The following is a 24,144-nucleotide window of genomic DNA, read 5'->3' as shown; positions in this document are numbered from 1 at the left end:
TGCCTCCATCATCGCCCGTCAGAGAATCCTGCTCAGCTGGCGATCTGCAGCATCATCCAAAGCTGCAGACTGACTGTCTGACCTGTTGGAATTTATCCAAATGGAAAAACTTTATTTTGCCATCCGGGAGACAGAAGAGAGCTTCCAGAAAACATGGGAGCCATTCACCCAGTTGTTCCAAGACCTGTTTGTAGCCAACAAGCCAGAGGGAGGGAGGGGGAAGCCACAGTAAAACAAGGATACAAATGAAAAGGGGGGGGGGGTAAATACAGAGGCATGGAGCCCGACCATGCACAATATTGAAGATATACGGCATCACACCACCCCAACAGAAACAGGATAAAAGACCCGAAGAGGGCACGCCAGATGACCATAAGGAGAGGGGGAGGATGGGAGAGAAAGAGAAGCAGGGGATCCAACTAAAACTAAGAACCTTCTGAAAAACAAGAAACTGTAACCAATGTAAATAACAAAAGACAACCCAAGTATATAATGGAAGACAACCGATGTATATATATTTTTTTCGTGTATGTTCCCGCTCATCTTTGCTCTGTAAAATATGAAAATCCTGTTAAAAAAAAAAAAAACAACCAGGCAGAAAACTTGGCTCCGTTTCATGAGAAACATGCAAGTTTTCAGCAAGAACCTGACACTTTGCCATTTTTCCACCCAGTCTCTCCTAAAATATTCCTGGATGCAAGGTGTTTAATGCCCAGTCCTGTCTTTCTCTAATCTAGGATGGTGATAGAAATGTCATTCTTTCATTTGGCAACCTGTGGCTTTCGTTCAGTCTTATTAACTACACTCAGGGGCGGCATGTGGCGCAGTGGTTAGCACTGGGACTGCGGCGTTGAGGACCCGGGTTTGAATCCCGGCACTGGGTCACTGTCCGTGTGGAATTTACACATTCTCCATGTCTGCGTTGGTTTCAACCCCACAACAAAAAGATGTGCAGGTTAGGTGGATTGGCCACACTAAATTGCCCCTAAAAAATTGCAAGAGAAAATAATTGGGTACTCTAAATTTATTTTTAAAAATTACACTGAATTCGCATGCATGCACCTCAGCCCGAATTTAGGCTTTTTGCAAACCTTTCCTCCCTTCCTCTGACCCCATCATTATAATTCCCTATCAAATTCTTCTATTTACCTTGATACCAGGAGGATATATCCTCCTGATCAGTTAATACTTCTATCCTTCCCAGTGCCACTTTCTCCACTCCGTTCTGGTTTTCTGCAAGACACGCACAATTTAATTTAAATAGCCTTTTCTTATTGGGTGGCACAAGAACAGCCTAATAGGGGGCTCTGCAATTGACCTCTTACTTCAAGCAAGGTGCAGAGCAGAGGAAAGCAAGGTTCCCATTCCCTGTCCCCATCATTCTCCTCCCTCACTCTTTGAAGCTAGTAGCGCCTAGTTTGCATTCAGCTCCACTACCAGTCATTTTTCAGACACCCAAGGGTCATGCGAGTCTTTACAGCAAGTGTGCATAGAACACCAGCCACCTGCTCCCTCCTTATCCAAAATCCATGCACCACATTAAACAAACAGAAGCATCATCCAGGAACTCTGCCACTACTACTGCTTCCAAGATCAGTAAAGTCACCAAACCATAGATCAATGAGAAATTTTCCTGGTCAGTATAACTCACCAACTAACTAACTCATCAAATCAGAGGAGCCGAGGTTCCGGTTACTAAACTGCTCATTTTACCTGCTCAGTGTACAAAGGTGGGCCTGGCTTAACAAGATGAATAAGGCACAATCAGCATTCAGAGAATATGATGAAACAGAACAAAAGAATGCCACGCACTCCATTGTGACGGTGCCATCACTTTTAAAGAACCAACTTATGAGATTACTTCAGGCAAGCTATCAGCACAGAAGTGGAATGACAATGGGTGGAAATGAAAAAAGGAACAGAGGGGTGAAGAGGTAAAGAGAAGGAAAACGGAAGAAAGAATAAAGCTCACGGGTTTTTATTCCAAGCTTTGTAAAACAAAAATGCAAGCAATACTACCAAGGTCTTGTGTATAGTGGTCAACTTGCTGTAGTACTGAACACGGCTGTTCATTGCTGAAGCTTCTTCCGTCACCCATTCCTGTGGGTCTGTATTTCCATGGAGATTTCTGGGTGGCACATAGAAAGGTCTAAATACAAGGAAAAAAACATTTCATTAAATGTGGACTTCCGGTGGCGGCCAGGTGTGAGTGGTCGCACATTTGGTGGCCCCCGCTCGTGGTGGTTTTTTCTGACTTTTTCCCCGGTTAACAGGTATTAATAATAATAATCATCATCACTTATTGTCACAAGTAGGCTTCAATGAAGTTACTGTGAAAAGCCCGAAGTCACCACATTCCGGCGCCTGTTCAGAGAGGCTGGTACGGGAATTGAACCCACGCTACTGGCCTTGTTCTGCATTACAAGCCAGTAGGTCAGCCAACTGTGCCAAAGCAGCCCCATCACCAGGTGGATGTGAGGACGCAAAAAGGTGCAGGAGAGTTAGCAGAAAAGATTGACCCATTGGTGTATGGAGCTGAGGGCCGGAAGCAGTCACAAAAAGAGGGAAATAAAGTGCAAAAGTTGGTGCGATGTCTGCGACGCACGTGGAGATGGCGGAGGCTCAGGGAGCTGCCCTGTCGGCTCAGTGGTCAACAGAGCAGCTGTGCACAACCCCAGGGGAACGAGCAGCCATGGGCGGGGGCTAATGGGAGAAGGATTGAGGACAGTGGGCGCCCAAGGGCAGGCCTGAGGTGGTGCGGGACGCAGGCTGGAGGCTGGCCCAAGAGGAACTATGGTTGATCGGCAGATGGCGGGGTAGGCTAGGGCGCCACCCGGCCAGGCTGATCACGTGGAACGTGCGAGGGTTGAATGGGCCGGTCAAGAGGGCCAGTGTCTTAGCACATTTAAAAAGATTAAAGGTGGATGTGGCCATGCTACAGGAGACTCAGCTGAAGGTGGGGGACCAGACTCGATGAAGGAAGGGATGGGTTGGCATGTATTTCATGCGGGATTAGACTCTAAAACGAAGGGGTGGTAATGTTGATCAATAAGCAGGTGGCATTTGAAGTGGGAGTATAGTGGCGGACTCTGGGGAAGGTATGTTACGGTGAGCTGGAAACTGGAGGGGATGCCGGTGGTGTTAGTGAACTTTCATGCCCCAAACTCACACCATGCCCCGCACTGGGTGGACCTACCAGTGAGCAAAAAGGGGGGCCCAGCACTCACAATGGAGGCTAGATGTGGGGCTGTTGGCAGAGGAAGGTGTGTGTGAGCGGGTGAGGAAGGCCATCCGGTGATATATGGAGATTATTGATATGGGGGTGGTTTCGGCAGGTACGGTATGGGAAGCAGTGAAGGCAGTAGGCAGGGGGGAGTTTATTTTGATTCGAGTACATCGCGAGAAGGCGGAGCCAGAAAGGCCAGTAGAGGAAATCCTGCAGGTGGACATGAGATATGTGGGGGCCCGGAGGCGGGGCTGCTAAAGGAACGGCAGAGGCCATTATCTACAAGTTAGGCGGTTGGGCAGTTGAGAAGGGCGAGGGGGCCGGTGTACGAGTATGGGGAGAAAGCGAGCAGGATGCTACAAGGAACTGATAGAGTTCGAAGGAGCCCCAATAGGGGAGGTGAAGAGAAAGTGAGAAGAGCTGGGGAGTTGGAGGCTGGATTATGGGAGGAGGCCCTGATGCAGGTACAGCAAGGAAGGCAAATGGAATATTGCAAGGGGATTGGAAGATACAAATAGGCAAGTTTTGCTACACCTGTACATGAGTGCACATCTAGAGCACTGTTTTGGTCTGTTGTTTGAAAAAACAACATTTTAGTCAAGTTTCAAACGGATTCCTGGGTTGAGGGGTTTACCTGGTGTGCAATGGCTGGACAAGTTGGGTCTGTACCCATTGGAGTTTAAAAGAGCAAGAGACATAAAAAATTGAGACATAAAAGTCCTGAGGGGGCTTGACAGGTTGGCTGCTGAGAGGATGCTTCCCCTTCTGCAAGAACAAGGGCACATGAGGATTGTTAATCTGTGGAATTCTCTTCCCCAGAGAGCAATGGAGGCAGGATCATTGAATAGTTTGAAGACGGAGTGGGGCAGCGTGGTGGCGCGGTGGCTAGCACAGCTGCCTCACGCACCGAGGACACAGGTTCGATCCCGGCCCTGGGTCACTGTCCGTGCGAAGTTCGCACATTCTTCCCGTGTCTGTGTGGGTATCACCCCCAAAATCCAAAGATGTGCAGGGTAGGTGGATTGGCCACGCTAAATTGCCCCTTAATTGGGGCAAAAAATGAATCGGGTACTCTAAAAATAAAGTTCCCACAGTTTAAAAATAAAGTTCCCACAGTTTAAAGGCAGAGTTAGATAGATTCTTGATTGACAAGGGAGTCAAGGGATACGAGGTGCGCAGGCATAACTGTATGCCTGCTGCAAGAGGTCCTATTTGAGAGCACGATAGGAAAATGGTGAAGCTAATATAGTAGCTTCAAGACCTGTATGCCCCTGCCCCACTAGAATACACAAACTGAGCAGAGTTGCAACGTCAGACCGGTAACGGGGTGAGCAACCAACAAAGGAAGAGATAATCACAAAAGGAGGTCATGTCTTAAGGAAGAAATGGGTATAAAGGACTTGTGCTTTAATGGTTACGAGAGCGATTACTACAGACCAACATTCGCGACAAGGTGACCTCAGAGATTGCAATCAAGAGAATAACCATTACACCAAAGTGGCCAGGCTAGCTGATTCAGTGAGGGCAATACCAATCTTCTCTGGGGGATTTAGTTAGTGATTGATGTGAGCGCTTAAATTTCTAACTACACTAACAGTAGTGCTCCTCTACATCTTGAGTGTTTTACATTGTATGATATAGTTAATTAGCTTTGATTGTTTTGTATTGATGTATTGTTAGTGATTATACTGATCAACAACAAAGCTGCAATTTTAGACTGTATTCAACTCGCGTCTCCGACTCGCTTATCTGGTCACGCTCATTGTCCAAAAAAACAATGGTTTTTATTGCAACACAGGGTTTAATTGAGGCCACGTCAGATCAGTCTGAAGGAGCCAAGTGGCCCATTCCTGTTCCTAATTTGCATGTTGATAGAGGCCAGCGAATTGTGCACCTCCTCAGCCCACCATCCTCCCCCGCAAAACACACAACAGAGACTGCTATGCTAGAGTGGGGCTCTAGCCACAGCAGATGATGCCCAACACAGCACAAATAATTGTCATACAAAACAGAAAGCTGCCAAATGTATGTCTTAAAATTGTTTTCTGCAGATAAAAGTACTAGTGCATTGCAGTGTGGCATTAAACGATAAATACCAGGAAGATCCTTTGGCCTTTTGTGGAGTGAACACATTTCAATTTAGGCCGTGGTATCCGTTGTTTGATTCCAAAATATTGGGCCAGTTGCATGCTAGGAATAAGATTGTGACTGGCCAGTATGTCCCCCCCCCAAAAAAAACCCAAATAAAATCAACAAATAAATTGCTTACTTGATCCCAGTTTGCCCTGCATTCAACTGAGGCAGTGATTGAGAGAACAAGTATATTAAGCAGGAAAACATTAGCAAAGTTCCTATTCATGGGTGGGATGGATGATCAGACAAGGGGAGGCTTGCCCTCTCAATAGTGATGGCCTCAACAGTTGAATAGCTCACAATGCTATCACTGTTCAGGTGAATGCCCAATTTGTGATGTGCCAATCACTTGCCCCTGTGGTGGTATGTTGCAGCAATGAGTCAAGGAAAGACAAAATAAAATCTGCTACCAGTATCTGCATTCTCGTAATTTTTGCAATCATATTTCTCAAAATTACCTTCCTCCAGGAGGAAAAAATATAAAATTACTGATGATATTTAAATATACTTCGGCGGCACGGTGGTGCAGTGGTTAGCACTGCTGCCTCACAGCGCCGTGGACCCGGGTTCGATCCCGGCCCCGGGTCACTGTCCGAGTGGGGTTTGCACATCCACCCAGTGTCTGCGTGGGTCTCACCCCACACCCTAAAAAGACGTGCAGGGTAGGCGATTTAGCCATGTTAAATTGCCCCTTAATTGGCAAATAAAATTGGGTACTCCATATTTTGTTTAAAATCTGTACGTTTAGTTACACATTTGAGGAAAGGCGGTGGCAGTATCACTGGATTAGTAAACCAGAGATTTACTGGGAACCCAGGTTCAAATACCGCCACTGCAGATAGTGAAATCGGAATTCAATAAAAATCTGGAATTAAAAGTCTAATGATGACCATGAAACCATTGTCGATTGTCATAAAAACCCATCTGGTTCACTAATATCCTTTAGGGATGGAAATTTGCCGCCCTTACTTGGTCTGGCCTGCATGGGACTCCAGACACACAGCAATATGGTTGACCCACAACTGTCCCCTCAAGGGCAATCAGGGATGGGCAATAAATGCTGGCCCAGCCTGTGACAGCCATATTCCATGAACTAATAAATGTCAAACCCTCCCAGGTCGCCATCTATAACTTATTCCAAAATAATGCAGGTTTGTTTGGCATATTTAATATTGTTGATCTGCTGGTGAAGATTATTCCTTAAATCTTACCTTCTTGAATTTAATTCTGGCTCGTTTCTGGTTTGTTCACGATATGTTGATTCATCTTCAACCACAGGAGTCAATAACGGCTGGAGTTCATCTGCCATATTTCAGTCTATTTGGTTCCCTGATGCCCAATTGCTATGTTTTCATTGGTTACTGTTCTATGGAGCCCTGTATTATAAGGCACACACATACAAAGATAGTTAATTTTAAAAAAAATCAAAATAAACTGTTGCCATTGTAGCTAGAAACAAGTCATGAATGGAAAGATGTGAAGCTCCCATCTCCAGCTATATCCTAATATGGTGACAAATCCATTTTGAGTGAACTCAAAAACTTTTACATTACTACCTCGATTGGTAAACTATTTAAAAGGAGGCTACTGTCATTTACCGCACTGCAATTCTGCAGCTCACCTCCAGGCATGGAAGGGAGGCACGGTAGCACAGTGGGTAGCCTTTTTGCTTCACAGCACTCGGGTCCCAGGTTCGATTCCCTGCTTGGGTCACTCACGTTTTCCCCATGTCTGTGTGGGTTTCCTCCAGGTGCTCCGGTTTCCTCCCACAAAATCCCGAAAGACGTGCTGTTAGGTAATTTGGACATTCCGAGTTCTCCCTCAATGTACCCGAACAGGCGCCGGAATGTGGCGATTAGGAGCTTTTCACGGTAACTTCATTGCAGTGTTAATGTAAGCTTACTTGTGACAATAACAAAAGATTATAGTTAGAATTAATTAGAATCCAAAGACGGGCATGTGGTTAGCACTGGGACTGCAGCGCTGAGGACCTGGGTTCAAATCACAGCCCTGGGTCACTGTCCCCGTGGAGTTTGCACATTCTCCCCATGTCTGCTTGGGTTTCACTCCCACAACCCAAAAGATGTACAGGTGAGGTGGATTAGCCATGCTAAATTGCCCTTTAATTGGGTACTATAAATTTACTTAAAACATTTAAAAAAAAAAAAATTATACTCAAAAGACAGGAAACAGTTCAACCCACGTCACATTCAATCCAAATCCAAAATCACTGCAACCTCAGTCATAGAGCTTAAATGCTCAGATGATGCTTATGTGAGAGTTCGCTCAGGAAATGAGTTCCAGTTTCACTAAACACCAGAGAGAGAGAGAGAGAGAGAGATTCCTTCTACCAATGATCTGTCTAACACGCTGTACCAGCACCACAATAATAATAATAAACTACTTATTGTCACAAGTAGGCCTAAATGAAGTTACTGTGAAAAGCCCCTAGTCGCCACATTCCGGTGCCTGTTCGGGGAGGCAGGTATGGGAATTGAACCCGCGCTGCTGGCCTTGTTCTGCATTACAAGCCAGCTGTTTAGCCCACTGTGCCCACAAAGCAATAATTAATTCAAATTACAACTGCAATACAAAAGCAAACTTTTCACATTTCATAAATCGATAGCATCTCATCACTAACCAATTTTGTAAGTCAGGTAACCAATCTAAACACCAAATGAGGAATTACATTCATTCATTGAAATATTATCGGCACCCGAATTATCTTAGCATGCAAACCTGGAATTGAATACTGCACACATCGAAAAGCTCGACAGTGTAGCTCTACTAACCTCTTCAGCTTGCTGCAAAAATCAACAGGATCAAGGTACAATAACCGATGTAGCATGTGAACCTATTGTTATCATTACTGGACTAAGTGTCATCAAGATAACTAGGTCAGCTGCATGCGAGTGGAGCATGCAGCCTTAGATGGCCCACAAGAATTTGATTACAAAATTCAATCCAGAAAATATAAGTGTCTTTAACATAATAAAACAGCCCAAGATACTTCAGAAGGAGGGGGGGGCGGGTTGCGAGCTCTAGCTCCATTCATCTATTAATCCCATGTTTTAAGAAGAACTTCTTCATAGAGATTGAGGGGGGTGGCGGGGGAGCGAAATAAGAGCGCAAATCCTTCTGTATTAACCCACTACCAGTACCATAACAAGGCAATAATGAATTCAAGTTACAATTGCTCATAATTGCATTGGCAAACTTTTCACCTATCTCGATCGATAGTATCGGAATATCTCATCACTAACCATGCGCATAATTATGTTTTGGGGATACATGTCTGGCACTGTGTCCTTGGATGATCTTGGTCGAAGTTTGGTGGTGAAGTGCAAGGTAGAACCAGAGTGAATCCTCGCTTGATGGAGGCAGTCGGAGATGGCTGGGGTAGGGTCAAGCTTGCAGTGGTGGTTTTGGTGGCAAGCGGGCCTACGCCTCGACGGTCTGATGTGCATCGGGATAATGGACACCATTGTGAATGATAGTAAGAAGTCTGACAACATCAGGCTAAAGTCCAACTGGTTTGTTTCGAATCACTAGCTTTCCTTTTTTTTTATTAAATATTTTATTGAAAATTTTTGGTCAACCAACACAGTACATTGTGCATCCTTTACACAATATTATAACAACACAAATAACAATGACCTATTTTATAAACAAAAAAATTTTTTTTTTTTAAATGAATAAATAATAAATAACAAAAATGAAAACTAGCCCTAATTGGCAACTGCCTTGTCACAAGTAACACTCTCCAAAAATATAATTTAACAGTCCAATATATAATTATCTGTAGCAACGACCTATACATACTATACAGTATATATTAACAACCCTGAGAGTCCTTCTGGTTCCTCCTCCCCCCACCCCCCCCGATCCTGGGCTGCTGCTGCTGCCTTCTTTTTCCCATTCCGTCTATCTTTCTGCGAGGTATTCGACGAACGGTTGCCACCGCCTGGTGAACCCTTGAGCCGACCCCCTTAGGACGAACTTAATCCGCTCTAGCTTTATAAACCCCGCCATGTCATTTATCCAGGTCTCCACCCCCGGGGGCTTGGCTTCTTTCCACATTAGCAATATCCTGCGCCGGGCTACTAGGGACGCAAAGGCCAAAACATCGGCCTCTCTCGCCTCCTGCACTCCCGGCTCTTGTGCAACCCCAAATATAGCCAACCCCCAGCTTGGTTCGACCCGGACTCCTACTACTTTTGAAAGCACCTTTGTCACCCCCATCCAAAACCTCTGTAGTGCCGGGCATGACCAAAACATATGGGTATGATTCGCTGGGCTTCTCGAGCACCTCGCACACCTATCCTCCACCCCAAAAAATTTACTGAGCCGTGCTCCAGTCATATGTGCCCTGTGTAATACCTTAAACTGAATCAGGCTTAGCCTGGCACACGAGGACGACGAGTTTACCCTGCTTAGGGCATCTGCCCACAGCCCCTCCTCGATCTCCTCCCCCAGCTCTTCTTCCCATTTCCCTTTTAGTTCATCTACCATAGTCTCCCCTTCGTCCCTCATTTCCCTATATATATCTGACACCTTACCATCCCCCACCCATGTCTTTGAGATCACTCTGTCCTGCACCTCGTGTGTCGGGAGCTGCGGGAATTCCCTCACCTGTTGCCTCGCAAAAGCCCTCAGTTGCATATACCTGAATGCATTCCCTTGGGGCAACCCATATTTCTCGGTCAGCGCTCCCAGACTCGCGAACTTCCCATCCACAAACAGATCTTTCAGTTGCGTTATTCCTGCTCTTTGCCACATTCCATATCCCCCATCCATTCCCCCCGGGGCAAACCTATGGTTGTTTCTTATCGGGGACCCCCCCAAGGCTCCAGTCTTTCCCCTATGCCGTCTCCACTGTCCCCAAATCTTCAGTGTAGCCACCACCACCGGGCTTGTGGTGTAGTTCCTCGGTGAGAACGGCAATGGGGCTGTCACCATAGCCTGTAGGCTAGTCCCCCTACAGGACGCCCTCTCTAATCTCTTCCACGCCGCTCCCTCCTCCTCTCCCATCCACTTACTCACCATTGAAATATTAGCGGCCCAATAATACTCACTTAGGCTCGGTAGTGCCAGCCCCCCCCTATCCCTGCTACGCTGTAAGAATCCCTTCCTCACTCTCGGGGTCTTCCCGGCCCACAAAAAACCCATGATGCTCTTTTCAATCCTTTTAAAAAAAGCCTTTGTGATCACCACCGGGAGGCACTGAAACACAAAGAGGAATCTCGGGAGGACCACCATCTTAACCGCCTGCACCCTCCCTGCCATTGACAGGGATACCATATCCCATCTCTTGAAATCCTCCTCCATCTGTTCCACCAACCGCGTTAAATTTAACCTATGCAATGTGCCCCAATTCTTAGCTATCTGGATCCCCAGATAACGAAAGTCCCTTGTTACCTTCCTCAACGGTAGGTCCTCTATTTCTCTACTCTGCTCCCCTGGATGCACCACAAACAACTCACTTTTCCCCATGTTCAATTTATACCCTGAAAAATCCCCAAACTCCCCAAGTATCCGCATTATTTCTGGCATCCCCTCCGCCGGGTCCGCCACGTATAGTAGCAAATCGTCCGCATACAAAGATACCCGGTGCTCTTCTCCTCCCCTAAGTACTCCCCTCCACTTCTTGGAACCCCTCAATGCTATCGCCAGGGGCTCAATCGCCAGTGCAAACAATAATGGGGACAGAGGGCATCCCTGCCTTGTCCCTCGATGGAGCCGAAAATATGCAGATCCCCGTCCATTCGTGACCACGCTCGCCACTGGGGCCCTATACAACAGCTGCACCCATCTAACATACCCCTCTCCAAAGCCAAACCTCCTCAACACCTCCCACAAATAATCCCACTCCACTCTATCAAATGCTTTCTCGGCATCCATCGCCACTACGATCTCCGTTTCTCCCTCTGGTGGGGCCATCATCATTACCCCCAACAACCTCCGTATATTCGTGTTCAGCTGTCTCCCCTTCACAAACCCAGTTTGGTCCTCGTGGACCACCCCCGGGACACATTCCTCTATTCTCATTGCCATTACCTTGGCCAGGACCTTGGCATCTACATTTAGGAGGGAAATAGGTCTATAGGACCCGCATTGTAGCGGGTCCTTTTCCTTCTTTAAGAGAAGCGATATCGTTGCTTCAGACATAGTCGGGGGCAGTTGTCCCCTTTCCTTTGCCTCATTAAAGGTCCTCGTCAGTACCGGGGCGAGCAAGTCCACATATTTTCTATAGAATTCGACTGGGAATCCATCCGGTCCCGGGGCCTTTCCCGCCTGCATGCTCCTAATTCCTTTCACCACTTCTTCTACCTCGATCTGTGCTCCCAGTCCCACTCTTTCCTGCTCTTCCACCTTGGGAAATTCCAGCCGAACCAAGAAGCCCATCATTCTCTCCCTCCCATCCGGGGGTTGAGCTTCATATAATTTTTTATAAAATGTCTTGAACACTCCATTCACTCTCTCCGCTCCCCGCTCCATCTCTCCTTCCTCATCCCTCACTCCCCCTATTTCCCTCGCTGCTCCCCTTTTCCTCAATTGGTGTGCCAGCAACCTGCTCGCCTTCTCCCCATATTCGTACTGTACACCCTGTGCCTTCCTCCATTGTGCCTCTGCAGTGCCTGTAGTCAGCAAGTCAAATTCTACATGTAGCCTTTGCCTTTCCCTGTACAGTCCCTCCTCCGGTGCTTCCGCATATTGTCTGTCCACCCTCAAAAGTTCTTGCAGCAACCACTCCCGTTCCTTACTCTCCTGCTTCCCTTTATGTGCCCTTATTGATATCAGCTCCCCTCTAACCACCGCCTTCAACGCCTCCCAGACCACTCCCACCTGGACCTCCCCATTATCATTGAGTTCCAAGTACTTTTCAATGCACCCCCTCACCCTTAGACACACACCCTCATCTGCCATTAGTCCCATGTCCATTCTCCAGGGTGGGCGCCCTCCTGTTTCCTCCCCTATCTCCAAGTCCACCCAGTGTGGAGCGTGATCCGAAATGGCTATAGCCGTATACTCCGTTCCCCTCACCTTCGGGATCAATGCCCTACCCAGCACAAAAAAGTCTATTCGCGAGTAGACTTTATGGACATAGGAGAAAAACGAGAACTCCTTACTCCTAGGTCTGCTAAATCTCCATGGGTCTACACCTCCCATCTGCTGCATAAAATCTTTAAGTACCTTGGCTGCTGCCGGCCTCCTTCCAGTCCTGGACTTCGACCTATCCAGCCCTGGTTCCAACACCGTATTAAAATCTCCCCCCATTACCAGCTTTCCCATCTCTAGGTCCGGAATGCGTCCTAGCATCCGCCTCATAAAATTGGCATCATCCCAGTTCGGGGCATGTACGTTTACCAAAACCACCGTCTCCCCCTGTAGTTTGCCACTCACCATCACGTATCTGCCCCCGTTATCCGCCACTATAGTCTTTGCCTCGAACATTACCCGCTTCCCCACTAATATAGCCACCCCCCTGTTTTTCGCATCTAGCCCCGAATGGAACACCTGCCCCACCCATCCTTTGCGTAGCCTAACCTGGTCTATCAGTTTCAGGTGCGTTTCCTGTAACATAACCACATCTGCCTTAAGTTTCTTAAGGTGTGCGAGTACCCGTGCCCTCTTTATCGGCCCGTTCAGCCCTCTCACGTTCCACGTGATCAGCCGAGTTGGAGGGCTTCCTACCCTACCCCCCCCCCCCCCCCCCCTTGTCGATTAGCCATCACCTTTTTCCAGCTCCTCACCCGGTTCCCACGCAGCTGTATCTCCCCCAGGCGGTGCCCCCCCGCCCATCCTCTCCCATACCAGCTCCCCCCTCTCCCCAGCAGCAGCAACCCAGTAATTCCCCCCTCCCACCCCCCCCGCTAGATCCCCCGCTAGCGTAATTACTCCCCCCATGTTGCTCCCAGAAGTCAGCAAACTCTGGCTGACCTCGGCTTCCCCCCGTGACCTCGGCTCGCACCGTGCGACGCCCCCTCCTTCCTGCTTCTCTATTCCCGCCATGATTATCATAGCGCGGGAACCAAGCCCGCGCTTCTCCCTTGGCCCCGCCCCCAATGGCCAACGCCCCATCTCCTCCACCTCCCCTCCTCCCCCCATCACCACCTGTGGGAGAGAGAAAAGTTACCACATCGCAGGATTAGTACATAAAACCCCTCTTTGCCCCACACATTCGCCCCACCACTTTGTTCGAACGTTCTTTTTAATAACCCGCTCATTCCAGTTTTTCTTCCACAATAAAAGTCCACGCTTCATCCGCCGTCTCAAAGTAGTGGTACCTCCCTCGATATGTGACCCACAGTCTTGCCGGTTGCAGCATTCCAAATTTTATCTTCTTTTTATGAAGCACCGCCTTGGCCCGATTAAAGCTCGCCCTCCTTCTCGCCACCTCTGCACTCCAGTCTTGATAAACGCGGATCACCGCGTTCTCCCATTTATTGCTCCGAGTTTTCTTCGCCCATCTAAGGACCATTTCTCTATCCTTAAAACGGAGGAATCTCACCACTATGGCTCTGGGAATTTCTCCTGCTCTCGGTCCTTGCGCCATCACTCGGTATGCTCCCTCCACCTCCAACGGACCCGCCGGGGCCTCCGCTCCCATTAACGAGTGCAGCATCGTGCTCACATATGCCCCGACGTCCGCTCCCTCCACACCTTCAGGAAGACCAAGAATCCTCAGGTTGTTCCTCCTTGCGTTGTTTTCCAGTGCCTCCAACCTTTCCACACATCGTTTCTGATGTGCCTCCTGCGTCTCCGTCTTCACCACCAGGCCCTGTATTTTTGTCCTCATTCTCGGCTGCCTTTGCCTTCACGACCCGAAGCTCCCGCTCCTGGGTCTTTTGTTCCTCCTTTCGCCCTTCGATCGCCTGTAGTATCAGGGCCAACAGCTCTTTCTTCATTTCCTTTTTGATCTCTTCCACACAGCATTTCAAGAACTCTTGTTGTTCAGGGCCCCATGTTAAACTGCCACCATCCGACGCCATCTTGGTTCTTGCTTGCCTTCCTTGCCGCTGTTCTAAAGGATCCACTGCAATCTGGCCACTCTCTCCTCCTTTTTCCATCCGTATCCAGGGTGGATTCCCTTCTGGTTTACCGCACAGTGTTTTTAGCTGTCAAAATTGCCGTTGGGGCTCCTATCAAGAGCCCAAAAGTCCGTTTCACAGGGAGCTGCCGAAACGTGCGACTTAGCTGGTCATCGCCGCACCCGGAAGTCCTCGAATCACTAGCTTTCCAAGCACCGCTCCTTCCTGAGGTGAATGAAAAGGTGGGTTCCAGAAACATATCTAGACAAAGTCAAAGATGCAATATGATACTTTGAATGCGAGCCTTTGCAGGTAATTAAGTCTACAGGTCCAGACAGAGCAACTAGAGAGAGAGATTTAAAATCACAGGTTAAAGAGGTGTGAATTGTCTCAAGCCAGGACAGTTGGTAGGATTTCACAAGCCCAGGCCAGATGGTGTGGGGGGGTGGGGTGAATGTAATGCGACATGAATCCAAGGTCCCAGTTGAGGTCGTACTCATGTGTGCAGAACTTGGCTATATGTTTCCGCACAGCGATTCTGCGTTGTTGCGCATCCTGAAGGCCGCCTTGGAAAATGCTTACCCGAAGATCAGAGGCTGAATGCCCTGGATTGCTGAAGTGTTCCCCGACTGGAAGGGAACATTCCTGCCTGGTGACGGTCACGCAATGTCAGTTCACCCGTTGTCGCAGCGTCTGCATGGTCTCGCCAATGTACCACGCTTCGGGACCTGCAGCGTTATGAGGTAGACAACGTTGGCCAAGTCGCACGAGTATGTACTGCGTACCTAGTGGGAGGTGTTCTCACGTGTAATGTCGATGATCTGGCACGTCTTGCAGAGATTGCCATGGCAGGGTTGTGTGGTGTCGTGGTCGCTGTTCTGAAGGCTGGGTAGTTTGCTGCAAACAATGGTTTGTTTGAGATTGCTCGATTGTTTGAAGGCAAGTAGTGGGGGTGTGGGGATGACCTTGGCAAGATGTAGTCTTCATCGATGACGTGTTGAAGGCTGTGAAGATGTTGTAGTTTCTCCGCTCCGGGGAAGTACTAGACAACGAAGGGTACTCTGTCGGTTGTGTCCCGTGTTTGTCTTCTGAGGAGGGTTGTTTGCTGTGGCGCGTTGGAATTGTCGATCGATGAGTCGAGCGCCATATCCCATTCGTACGAGAGCATCTTTCAGCATCTGTAGATGTCTGCCCACTCCGAGGAAGGAGCACTGCTCCGAAAGCTAGTGATTCGAAACATACATGTTAGACTTTAACCTGGTGTTGTCAGACTTCTTACTGTGCTCACCCCAGTCCAACGCCATCATCTCCACATCATTGTGAATGATGATCTTGGCTCTGTGGTGCAGGTGACCCGAACGACGACTGTGGTGGTGGTGGGAGGACTTTAGTCTGGCTTCAGCAGGTCACTCTCTGAAACGTGGAACAGGGTGGCACCAAAAGTAGCCACTTGAGGGTCCCTGAACAAAGGGAACCTCCGGAGTGCAGGGGCTCACTCACGTGGAGTAAATACAGTTGGTGGCTATATTGGGTGGTCCCTGGAAAAAGGAACACCCCCATCAAAGAGAAACCTTGGAGTGCAGGGGTGCATCCGCCTGGCAAGTATGATTGATTCAGGGGCAGCACGGTGGCACAGTGATTAGCACTGGGACTGTGACGCTGAGGACCCGGGTTCGAATCCCGGCCCCATGTCAGTCTGTGTGGAGTTTGCACATTCTCCCCGTGTCTGCGTGGGTTTCACCCCCACAACCCAAAAAGATGTACAGGTTAGGTGGATTGGCCATGCTAAATTGCCCCTTAATTGGAAAAAATAATAATTGGGTACACTAAATTAAATTTTTTTAAGTATGATTGATTCACTAGGGGGTGGGGGGGGGGGGAAGAGGAGGAGGAGGACAAAAAACCCTTATCAGAATAGTCACCTGGAACGTCAGGGGACTTAATGGCCCAGTGAAAAGATCCAGAGTCTTCTCCCACCTGAAAAGTGTGAAAGCCAACAATCTTCCTCCAAGAGATGCACCTGAGGGAGAAGGACCTACTGCAGGCAAGGAAGGGGTGGGTGGGACAGACCTACCATTCCTGCTGCGGGACAAGAGTTAGGGGGGTAGCCATACTGATAAGAGGACAATGTTCACTGCGACAAAGACGGACCAAGGAGGTACAGTGCGTCATGGTCAGCGGTATCCTGGATGGGGAACCGATGGTCTTAAGTCAACATGTACGCACCAAACTAGGTTGTCACGGAGCTAGTAAAGAAGACCATGGTGAAATCCCTGCACCGACTGATCATTGGGGTGGGCGCACCCACTGATGGGTTGGAGACGGGCCGTGCCCAACACCCCACATGGAGGTTGGACACGGACCTTTTGGTCGATAAGGTCTTCTGCCAGAAAACATCACAGGCCATAGAGGAATGCATTACTAACAACTGGGATGGGGTGGTCTCACCCTCCGTGTTCTGGGAGGCACTGAAGGCTGTGATTAGAGGAGAAATTATCACCTATAAGGCAAGCAGAGACAGGGAAGAGAGGGTGGCTCAGCAGCAACTGATCAACTCCATTTTGGAGGTCGATAGAAGATACTCTGGGGCCCCAGCCATAGAGCATCTGGCGGAGGGGAAAAAGCAGCAAATGGACTTTAACCTAACCACCAGGAAGGCAGTATACCAACTCCGCCAGACACAGGGGACCTTCTACAAACACAGAGACAAGGCTAGCCGCCTGCTGGCTCACCAGCTGAGAAAGCAGGCAGCCACAAGAGAAATAGCACAGGTGAAGGATGGCAGAGGTGGACTGGTAGCCAAACCAAAAAGGTAAATGGAGCATGCAAGGCCTTCTACCAGGGGCTGTACACCTGAGCCCCCCAAAAGGGACTCTGGGATGAAACAGTTCCTTGATGTACTGGACAAGCCAGTCATTGGGGACGATTGGGGGGGGGGGGCTGGAAGCATCGCGAGGACTGGGAGAGGTCATGGAGAGCATCAGCTCCAACGGGCAAGACGCCGGGACACAATGGGTTCCCAGCAAACTCCTACAAATAATTTGGGACTGCACTGGCCCCGCACTTGTGGGAGATGTGCACAGATTCGCTCGCGAGGGGCACCCTGCCTCCAACACTAAAGATACCTTTGTACCGTAGAGTCCAGCAGTCTTAAATAATATACTGCTTTTGTATTCTTCCTGTCAAAGTGGACAAGTATACATTTTCCCACATTATTTTGTTTACTGCCGAATATTTGCCATTCTTAACCCAAATCCCCTTGAATACTTTGCATCCTCAACAGCTTAGTTTCCTACCTATCTTGGGGGTCCTCAGCCAATTTGGCTACCACACATTTGGTCCCTTCATCCCATGATGACCCATTTACTCCTACGCTCAGCTTCCTGCGAGTTAACCAATTCTTTGCCTGTGCTGATAAATTATCCCCTACACCAGCAGCTCTTATTTTGTGCAGTAACCTTTGATGTGGCAGCTATTCAAATGCTTTCTGGAAATCCAAGAGCAATATATCCACAGGTTCACCTTTATTCACTTTGTTTGTTACTGCCTCAATCACATGCAATTCCCCTTTCATAAAAATCATGGGATTGTATTTTGATTTTCTGAACGTCCTATCACCACCTCCTTAATAAAAGGATTTTTTTTTTTTAAATTTAGAGTACCCAATTCATTTTTTCCAATTAAGGGGCAATTTAGCGTGTTCAATCCACCTGCACATCTTTGGGTTGTGGGGGCAAAACCCACGCAAACACGGGGAGAATGTGCAAACTCCACACGGACAGTGACCCAGAGCTGGGATCGAACTTGGGACCTGAACGCCGCGAGGCTGCAGGGCTAACCCACTGCGCCACCATGTTGCCCTTAATAATGGATTTTAAGCTAACTGACCTATAGTTTCTAGCTTTCGGTCTCGACCCCTTCAAGCATACAGCAGTTACATTTGCTGTTTTCCAATTTGAGGAGACTTATCCAGAATTGAGGGCATTCTGGAGGACCTACCATCTCAGCAGCCACTTCTTTTAATACCCTAAGATACAAACCATCAGGTCTAGGAGACTTAGTTCTAATAAGTTTCCCCAGTACTTTTTTTCCTTAAATTTAGAGTACCCCAATTATTTTTTCCAATTTAAGGGGCAATTTAATGTCACCAATCCACCTATCCGGTGCATCTTTGGGTTGTGGGGGTGAAACCCACGCAGACACTGGGAGAATGTGCAAACTCCTCACAGACAGTGACCCAGGGCCAGGATTCGAACCCGGGTCCTCAGTGCCCTAGGCAGCAATGCTAACCACTTCCCCAGTACTTTTCCCCTAGTGATGTAATTATAAGTGATGTAATTATAAGTTCATCGCTCCCCTCCCTTTAACCTCTTGATTTTTGGGGGGGCACGGTGACGCAGTGTATAGCACTGCTGCCTACGGCACTGAGGACTTGGGTTCGATCCCAGCTCTGGGTCACTGTCCGTGTGGAGTTTGCACATTCTCCCCGTGTCTGTGTGGGTTTCACCCCAAAACCAAAAGATGTGCAGGGGAGGTGGACTGGCCACGCTAAATTGACAATTAATTGGAAATAAAAACTATATTTGTGTCCTTAGAGTGTATTTTGTGTCTTCTGCATTGAAGATATGCAACATACCTGTACTTCTACTGTTATTAATTCCCCAGTCTCACCCTCCAAGGGTCCAATGCTCACTTCAATGGTTTACTTTATAAATAACTGTAATAGCCGTTAATATCTCATTTTACATTTTTAGCTCGTTCTCTCTCATTTGGCCTTCCTCATTCATTGTTGGTTTTCTAAAATCTCTCCAATTTTCTGGCCTACCAGGACGTGTAGGAGGTAGTGATGCACTAAATAGCTCCCGCCAAGGTATTGGTATTTTGGCCTTTTTTGCAAGGTTCCTGGGGTTTTTTGGTGGGCAAATTCTACCTATCTGAAAGTAGAAGAGTCTATTGTTGAAGAATGTCTAAAAAGGCTGGACACAAGTTGTCTGCGTCCGGAAATTCTTCACGTGGTACTTAAGCAGGGAAGCTGGTGGAAGCTCCAGCCACCCCGATCACAGCAGACATGCTAACTGGGGTACTGGCTAAGGAATCTGACAAGCATGGAGAGGCAAAGAAGAGTGGTGTTTGAAACCCTCCGTAGGTTGATTGAGGCGGTGCTGGGCCCTGTCTGAGAAAAGCTGGAGAAAACATTGCAAGCTGTGAATTGAGCATGGCAAGGTATTAAGGGTGTGGAGGAGGCTCTGTCGAGGGACAACAAACAACTTGCCTCGGAGGCCGAGATCTCACTGGTGGTGGAGAGGGCAAAGGTGGACAACCTGGAGAATCGGTCAAGGAAATAAAAGGAGAATCGTGGGGTTTCCTAGGACCCGAATCCTGTATATTCCTCGCAAATGTTCAGAAAAATGATGGGAGGGGTGGGAACAGAGCCTCATTGCAATCTGTCAAAATGTCAGAGTGGAGCTTGAGGAGGTGGGGGACAGCATTGCACAAGAGTGGAGTGCGGTTCAGAGCGGTGTACCTGGCGAGGCTGTGGGTTACCTTCGAGTCAAGGGGCTATTACATTGACACTTCGGAGGAGGCCAAAGCCTATTTTAAAAAGCATGGACTGGGATCAAGCTAAATGGGCCCTGTGGGGACTTGTATGGTTGTTAAGAGATAGAGGTTCCGGGGTATTTTGTACTATGCATATCTTTGGTGTTTTGGGTTGGGATGGGAGTGTTTCGTATAGGTTGTATGATGAGGGATGAGGGGGCGGGGATTCAACTGTTCTGAGAGGTGTTATCTAAGGCAAAGATATGGCTCCCTGTAGGATTTTGATCTTTGTAGGGGCGATGAATTTTGTTTTACTTCTTGTAGTCGGGATGGGTGAGGGTGTCTCTTTCTTTTTTTCTGCCCTAGATAGGGGCTACCTCGCTGGGAATAAATGGGAGCGAATTGGGGGGTTGAGTTTCCCAGTTCACTTTAATGAACTGTTTTCAAAAATTTTAATTAGATAAACTACAAGGGTAAGACATTGAGTCTTAAGGGGCGGCACGGTGGCACAGTGGTTAGCACTGCTGCCTAATGGTCTAAGGACCCGGGTTTGACTCTGGCCCTGGGTCACTATCTGTGTGGAGTTTGCACATTCTCCCCTTATCTGTGTGGGTCTCACCCCCACAACCCAAAGATGTGCAGGGCAGGTGGATTGGCCATGCTAAATTGCTCCTCAATTGGAAAAAAAAGGAATTGGGTACTTTCTTAGATCACATTTCTCACACAAACTGCATGTGAAATTCCATTATATTATGATCACTGTTGCCTAGAAGCTCCTTTACTATGGAGGATATTAACCAATCTTGTTTCTTGTACATTTGCATGTCAAAAATAATCTGCTCTGTGGTTAGTGCTAGATCGTACCGTTTTAAGAAACTGTCCCAAATACACACCATGAATCTTTGCAAACCTGACTTGTCCAATTTACAATAAGATTAAAATCACCCAAGATGGTTGCAGTACCTTTCTTACAAGCCTCCATTATTTCTTCCTTTAGTGTGACTACTGTTAGGGGGCCTATAAAGTGCTCCTACAAGCGACTTTGTACTTTTACTATTTCTGATCTACCCAAACTGATTCTACACCTTCTGAACTAAAGCTATCTTTCACGACTGTACTCTTAATTAACAGAGCTAAGGTTATCTTTCACATGTTAATATTAATTAACAGAGCTAACTGATCTTTGACCAATTAATTTTTAGTCAATGTTAATCGTGGAAATTAAGACCATAAGATGATAAGACGGCACAGTGGTTAGCACTGTTGCCTCACATCACCAAGAACCCAAGTTAGAGCCCGGCCCTGGGTCACTGTACATGTGGAGTTTGCACATTCTCCCCGCATCTGTGGGGGGTCTCACACTCACAATCCAAACATGTGCAGGGTAGGTGGATTGGTCATGCTAAATTGCCCCAAATGGAAAAGAAAATTGGGCACTTTAAATGGGCTACCTTGTGCTCACATTATACCTTCCGGTCCCAGGCTCTCCCAAAAGACGAAACATCCCGAGAATTGTATAATATCTCAATTCAGTGATGGTAATACCATTGAATGTCGGGGGGGGGGGGGGGTGACAGAGGTTGGTGAGAATGAGGTCAAGTACGCTTTTCCCTCGTCACTTGCCTCAGATCCAGTCTAGCAGCTATGTCATTTAGGATTCCGTCTGTGATGGTGCTACTCTTGACAATGGACATTTGAGATACCCCACCCTTGCCACTCTCCGTGCTTACTCCAAGTGGCGTTCAACAGGTCATCAACTGAGGGTAAACAATACTTGGAATACAGAGTTCAATTCTGATCGCCACATTACCAGAAGGATGTAGAGGCTTTGGAGAGGGAACAGAAGAGTATTTGCCTGGTATGGAGGGCATTAGCGATGAGGCGAGTTTGGATAAAATCGGTTTGTTCTCACTAGAACAACTGAGGTTGAGGGGTGACCTGAAAGAAGTCACAAAATTATGGAGGTGCATGGACAGGGTGGAAGAGTCAATTACTAGGGTAATTGTAGGATATTGAGTTGGATAATCAGCCATGATCATAATGAATGACAGAACAGGTTTGAAGGGCCAAATATCCCTGCTCTATTTTCTCTGATTATCAGATGAGCTAGACCCAAATCTGGCTGGTGTGATGGGTACCTTGGATGCAAGTATCCAGTAATGTACATCAATGGCAGAGTGATTAGAACTGCTGCCTCACAGCACCAGGGACCTGGGTTCGATTCTGGCCTTGGGGGACTGTGGACTTTCCACATTCTCCTAGTGTATGTGTGGATTTCCTCTGGGTGCTCCGATTTTCTCCCACAGTCCAAAAGATGTGGTTGGGTGGATTGGCCATGATCAATGCGCAGGGTTATCAGGGATAAGACAGTGAAGTGGGCCAAGGTAGAGTGCTGCTTTAGAGGGTCAGTGCAGATTCAACAGAACAAGTGGCTACCTTCTGCACTGTAGGGTTCTATAGAAGGCCAATGCGCTCTTCTGGACTAGTTTTGATCACTTCTGACCCCCCACCTCCCCCTCAATTGGCTGTGTGTGTTTGTTGTCCTCAGAGATTCCATATATTGTAATGCACAAGGCATTTCAACAATGTGGGCAGGCAAGTTGGACAAATAGATCATTTCCAGTCTGTCATTTGTGTGGCGAGAGAAAAGCCAATTGTTTATGTTGTTGCTGCGTCATACACTGCTAGGCAACATATTTTATAAATTGCAATCTGTTTTGCATTATGAACTATAAAGTCCTGATGCACCTTTGGAAATTCTTACATTAAACTGAGTCTTGCAAGATTTTTTAAAAATTAAACTTTTTTTTTAATTCTCCTCCTTTTTCACATTTTCTCCCGCATTTACATCCATCAACAATAAACAATAATCAGCAAGATATGTCAGTCCCCATAATAACAACGATCCCATCCGCCCACCAACCCCCAAACATCAGCCCACATGTTTACATAGACAAATGACAAAAAGGAATCAGGGATTACCCATAGTCACCCTTAATATACACAGCCCCCCTCGCCCTCCCACCCATCCCCCCCAACTAATGTTCGATGTTATCCAGTTCTTGAAAGTGCATAATAAATAGTGCCCATGACTTGTAGAACCCCTCCGAGCTTCCCCTCAGTTCGAACTTAACCTTCTCAAGGGTCAAGTATTCCAACAGGTCCCCCCGCCACGCCAGGGCACTGGGTAGAGAGGCTGCTCTATATCCCAGCAGGATCTGCCTGCGGGCGATCAACGAGGCGAAGGCCATGATATCTGCCTCCGCACCCGTTTCCAACCCTGGCTGGTCCGACACCCCGAATATGGCCTCCTGGGGGCCCAGGTCCAGTTTCACACGTACCACCTTGGAAATTACCCTAAACACCTCCTTCCAGTACTCCCCTAGCTTTGGACAGGACCAAAACATATGAACGTGATTAGCAGCCCCCCCCCCACCGCAACACACACACACATCCTCTACTCCTTAAAAAAAAAAAAAAAAAAAAAAAAACGCCTCATCCTCGCCCTCGTGAGGTGTGCTCTGTATACCACCTTCAGCTGTATCAGCCCCAACCTCGCACACGAGGTGGAAGCATTCACTCTCCGGAGCACTTCACACCAGACCCCCTCCTCTATAACCTCTCCCAACTCTTCCTCCCACTTTGCTTTGATCCCTTCCAGTGGTGCTTTATCCTCTTCCAAAATAGCTCCGTACACCGCTGACACTGCCCCCTTCTCCAGTCCTCTGGTCTTCAGTACCTCCTCCAGTAATGTGGAGGCCGGTTCCTCTGGGAAGCTCTGTATCGCCTTCCTGGCAAAATCCCGAACCTGCATGTACCTAAACACTTCTCTCTGCTCCAGCCCATACTTCGCTTCCAGCTCCCTCAATCCTGCAAACTGACCCCGAAAAAACAAATCTTTTAGTGTCTTAATCCCACTCTCTTCCCATTTCCGAAAACTTCCATCCCACCTCCCTGGCTCAAATCTGTGGTTTCTCCGAATCGGCATTTCCCTTGACCCTACCCCCAACCCGAAGTGTTGGCGAAACTGCCTCAAGATTTTCAATGAAGCTATTATTACCGGATTCCCTGAATATTTCCCAGGAGCTATCGGGAGCGGCGCTGTTGCTAGTGCCTTCAGCCCCGACCCCCTGCACAAACTCTCCTCCATTCTGACTCACTGAGAATCAACCCCTCTGACTCAGCTCCGCACTTTCTCCACATTCGCCGCCCAGT

General features: G+C 47.9%; 1 protein-coding gene across 6 annotated transcripts in view; it reads right to left on the bottom strand.

Moving 5' to 3' along the window:
• Positions 1-24,144, bottom strand: part of slc38a9 (solute carrier family 38 member 9) — a 151,871-nt gene that overhangs the window by 77,366 nt on the left and 50,361 nt on the right. For 2 of the 6 annotated variants that reach the window (XM_072497025.1, XM_072497026.1), the window contains exons 2-3: positions 6,571-6,735; positions 2,020-2,149 (exon numbers count right to left, since the gene is read on the bottom strand). In XM_072497025.1, the coding sequence (XP_072353126.1) occupies positions 2,020-2,149; positions 6,571-6,668 (228 nt within the window). In that variant the 5' untranslated portion in view covers positions 6,669-6,735. Of the gene's footprint in view, positions 1-2,019; positions 2,150-6,570; positions 6,736-7,077; positions 7,236-8,000; positions 8,130-8,151; positions 8,171-24,144 lie in introns of those variants that run through there. The other 4 variants (XM_072497031.1, XM_072497027.1, XM_072497029.1 and 1 more) reach the window with 4 other exon arrangements.

This window comes from Scyliorhinus torazame, chromosome 3 (assembly GCF_047496885.1).
Source record: "Scyliorhinus torazame isolate Kashiwa2021f chromosome 3, sScyTor2.1, whole genome shotgun sequence".
NCBI lineage: Eukaryota > Metazoa > Chordata > Chondrichthyes > Carcharhiniformes > Scyliorhinidae > Scyliorhinus > Scyliorhinus torazame.
The sequence above is the reverse complement of the archived record's forward strand: the minus strand, read 5'-3'. Positions and strand labels throughout refer to the sequence as shown.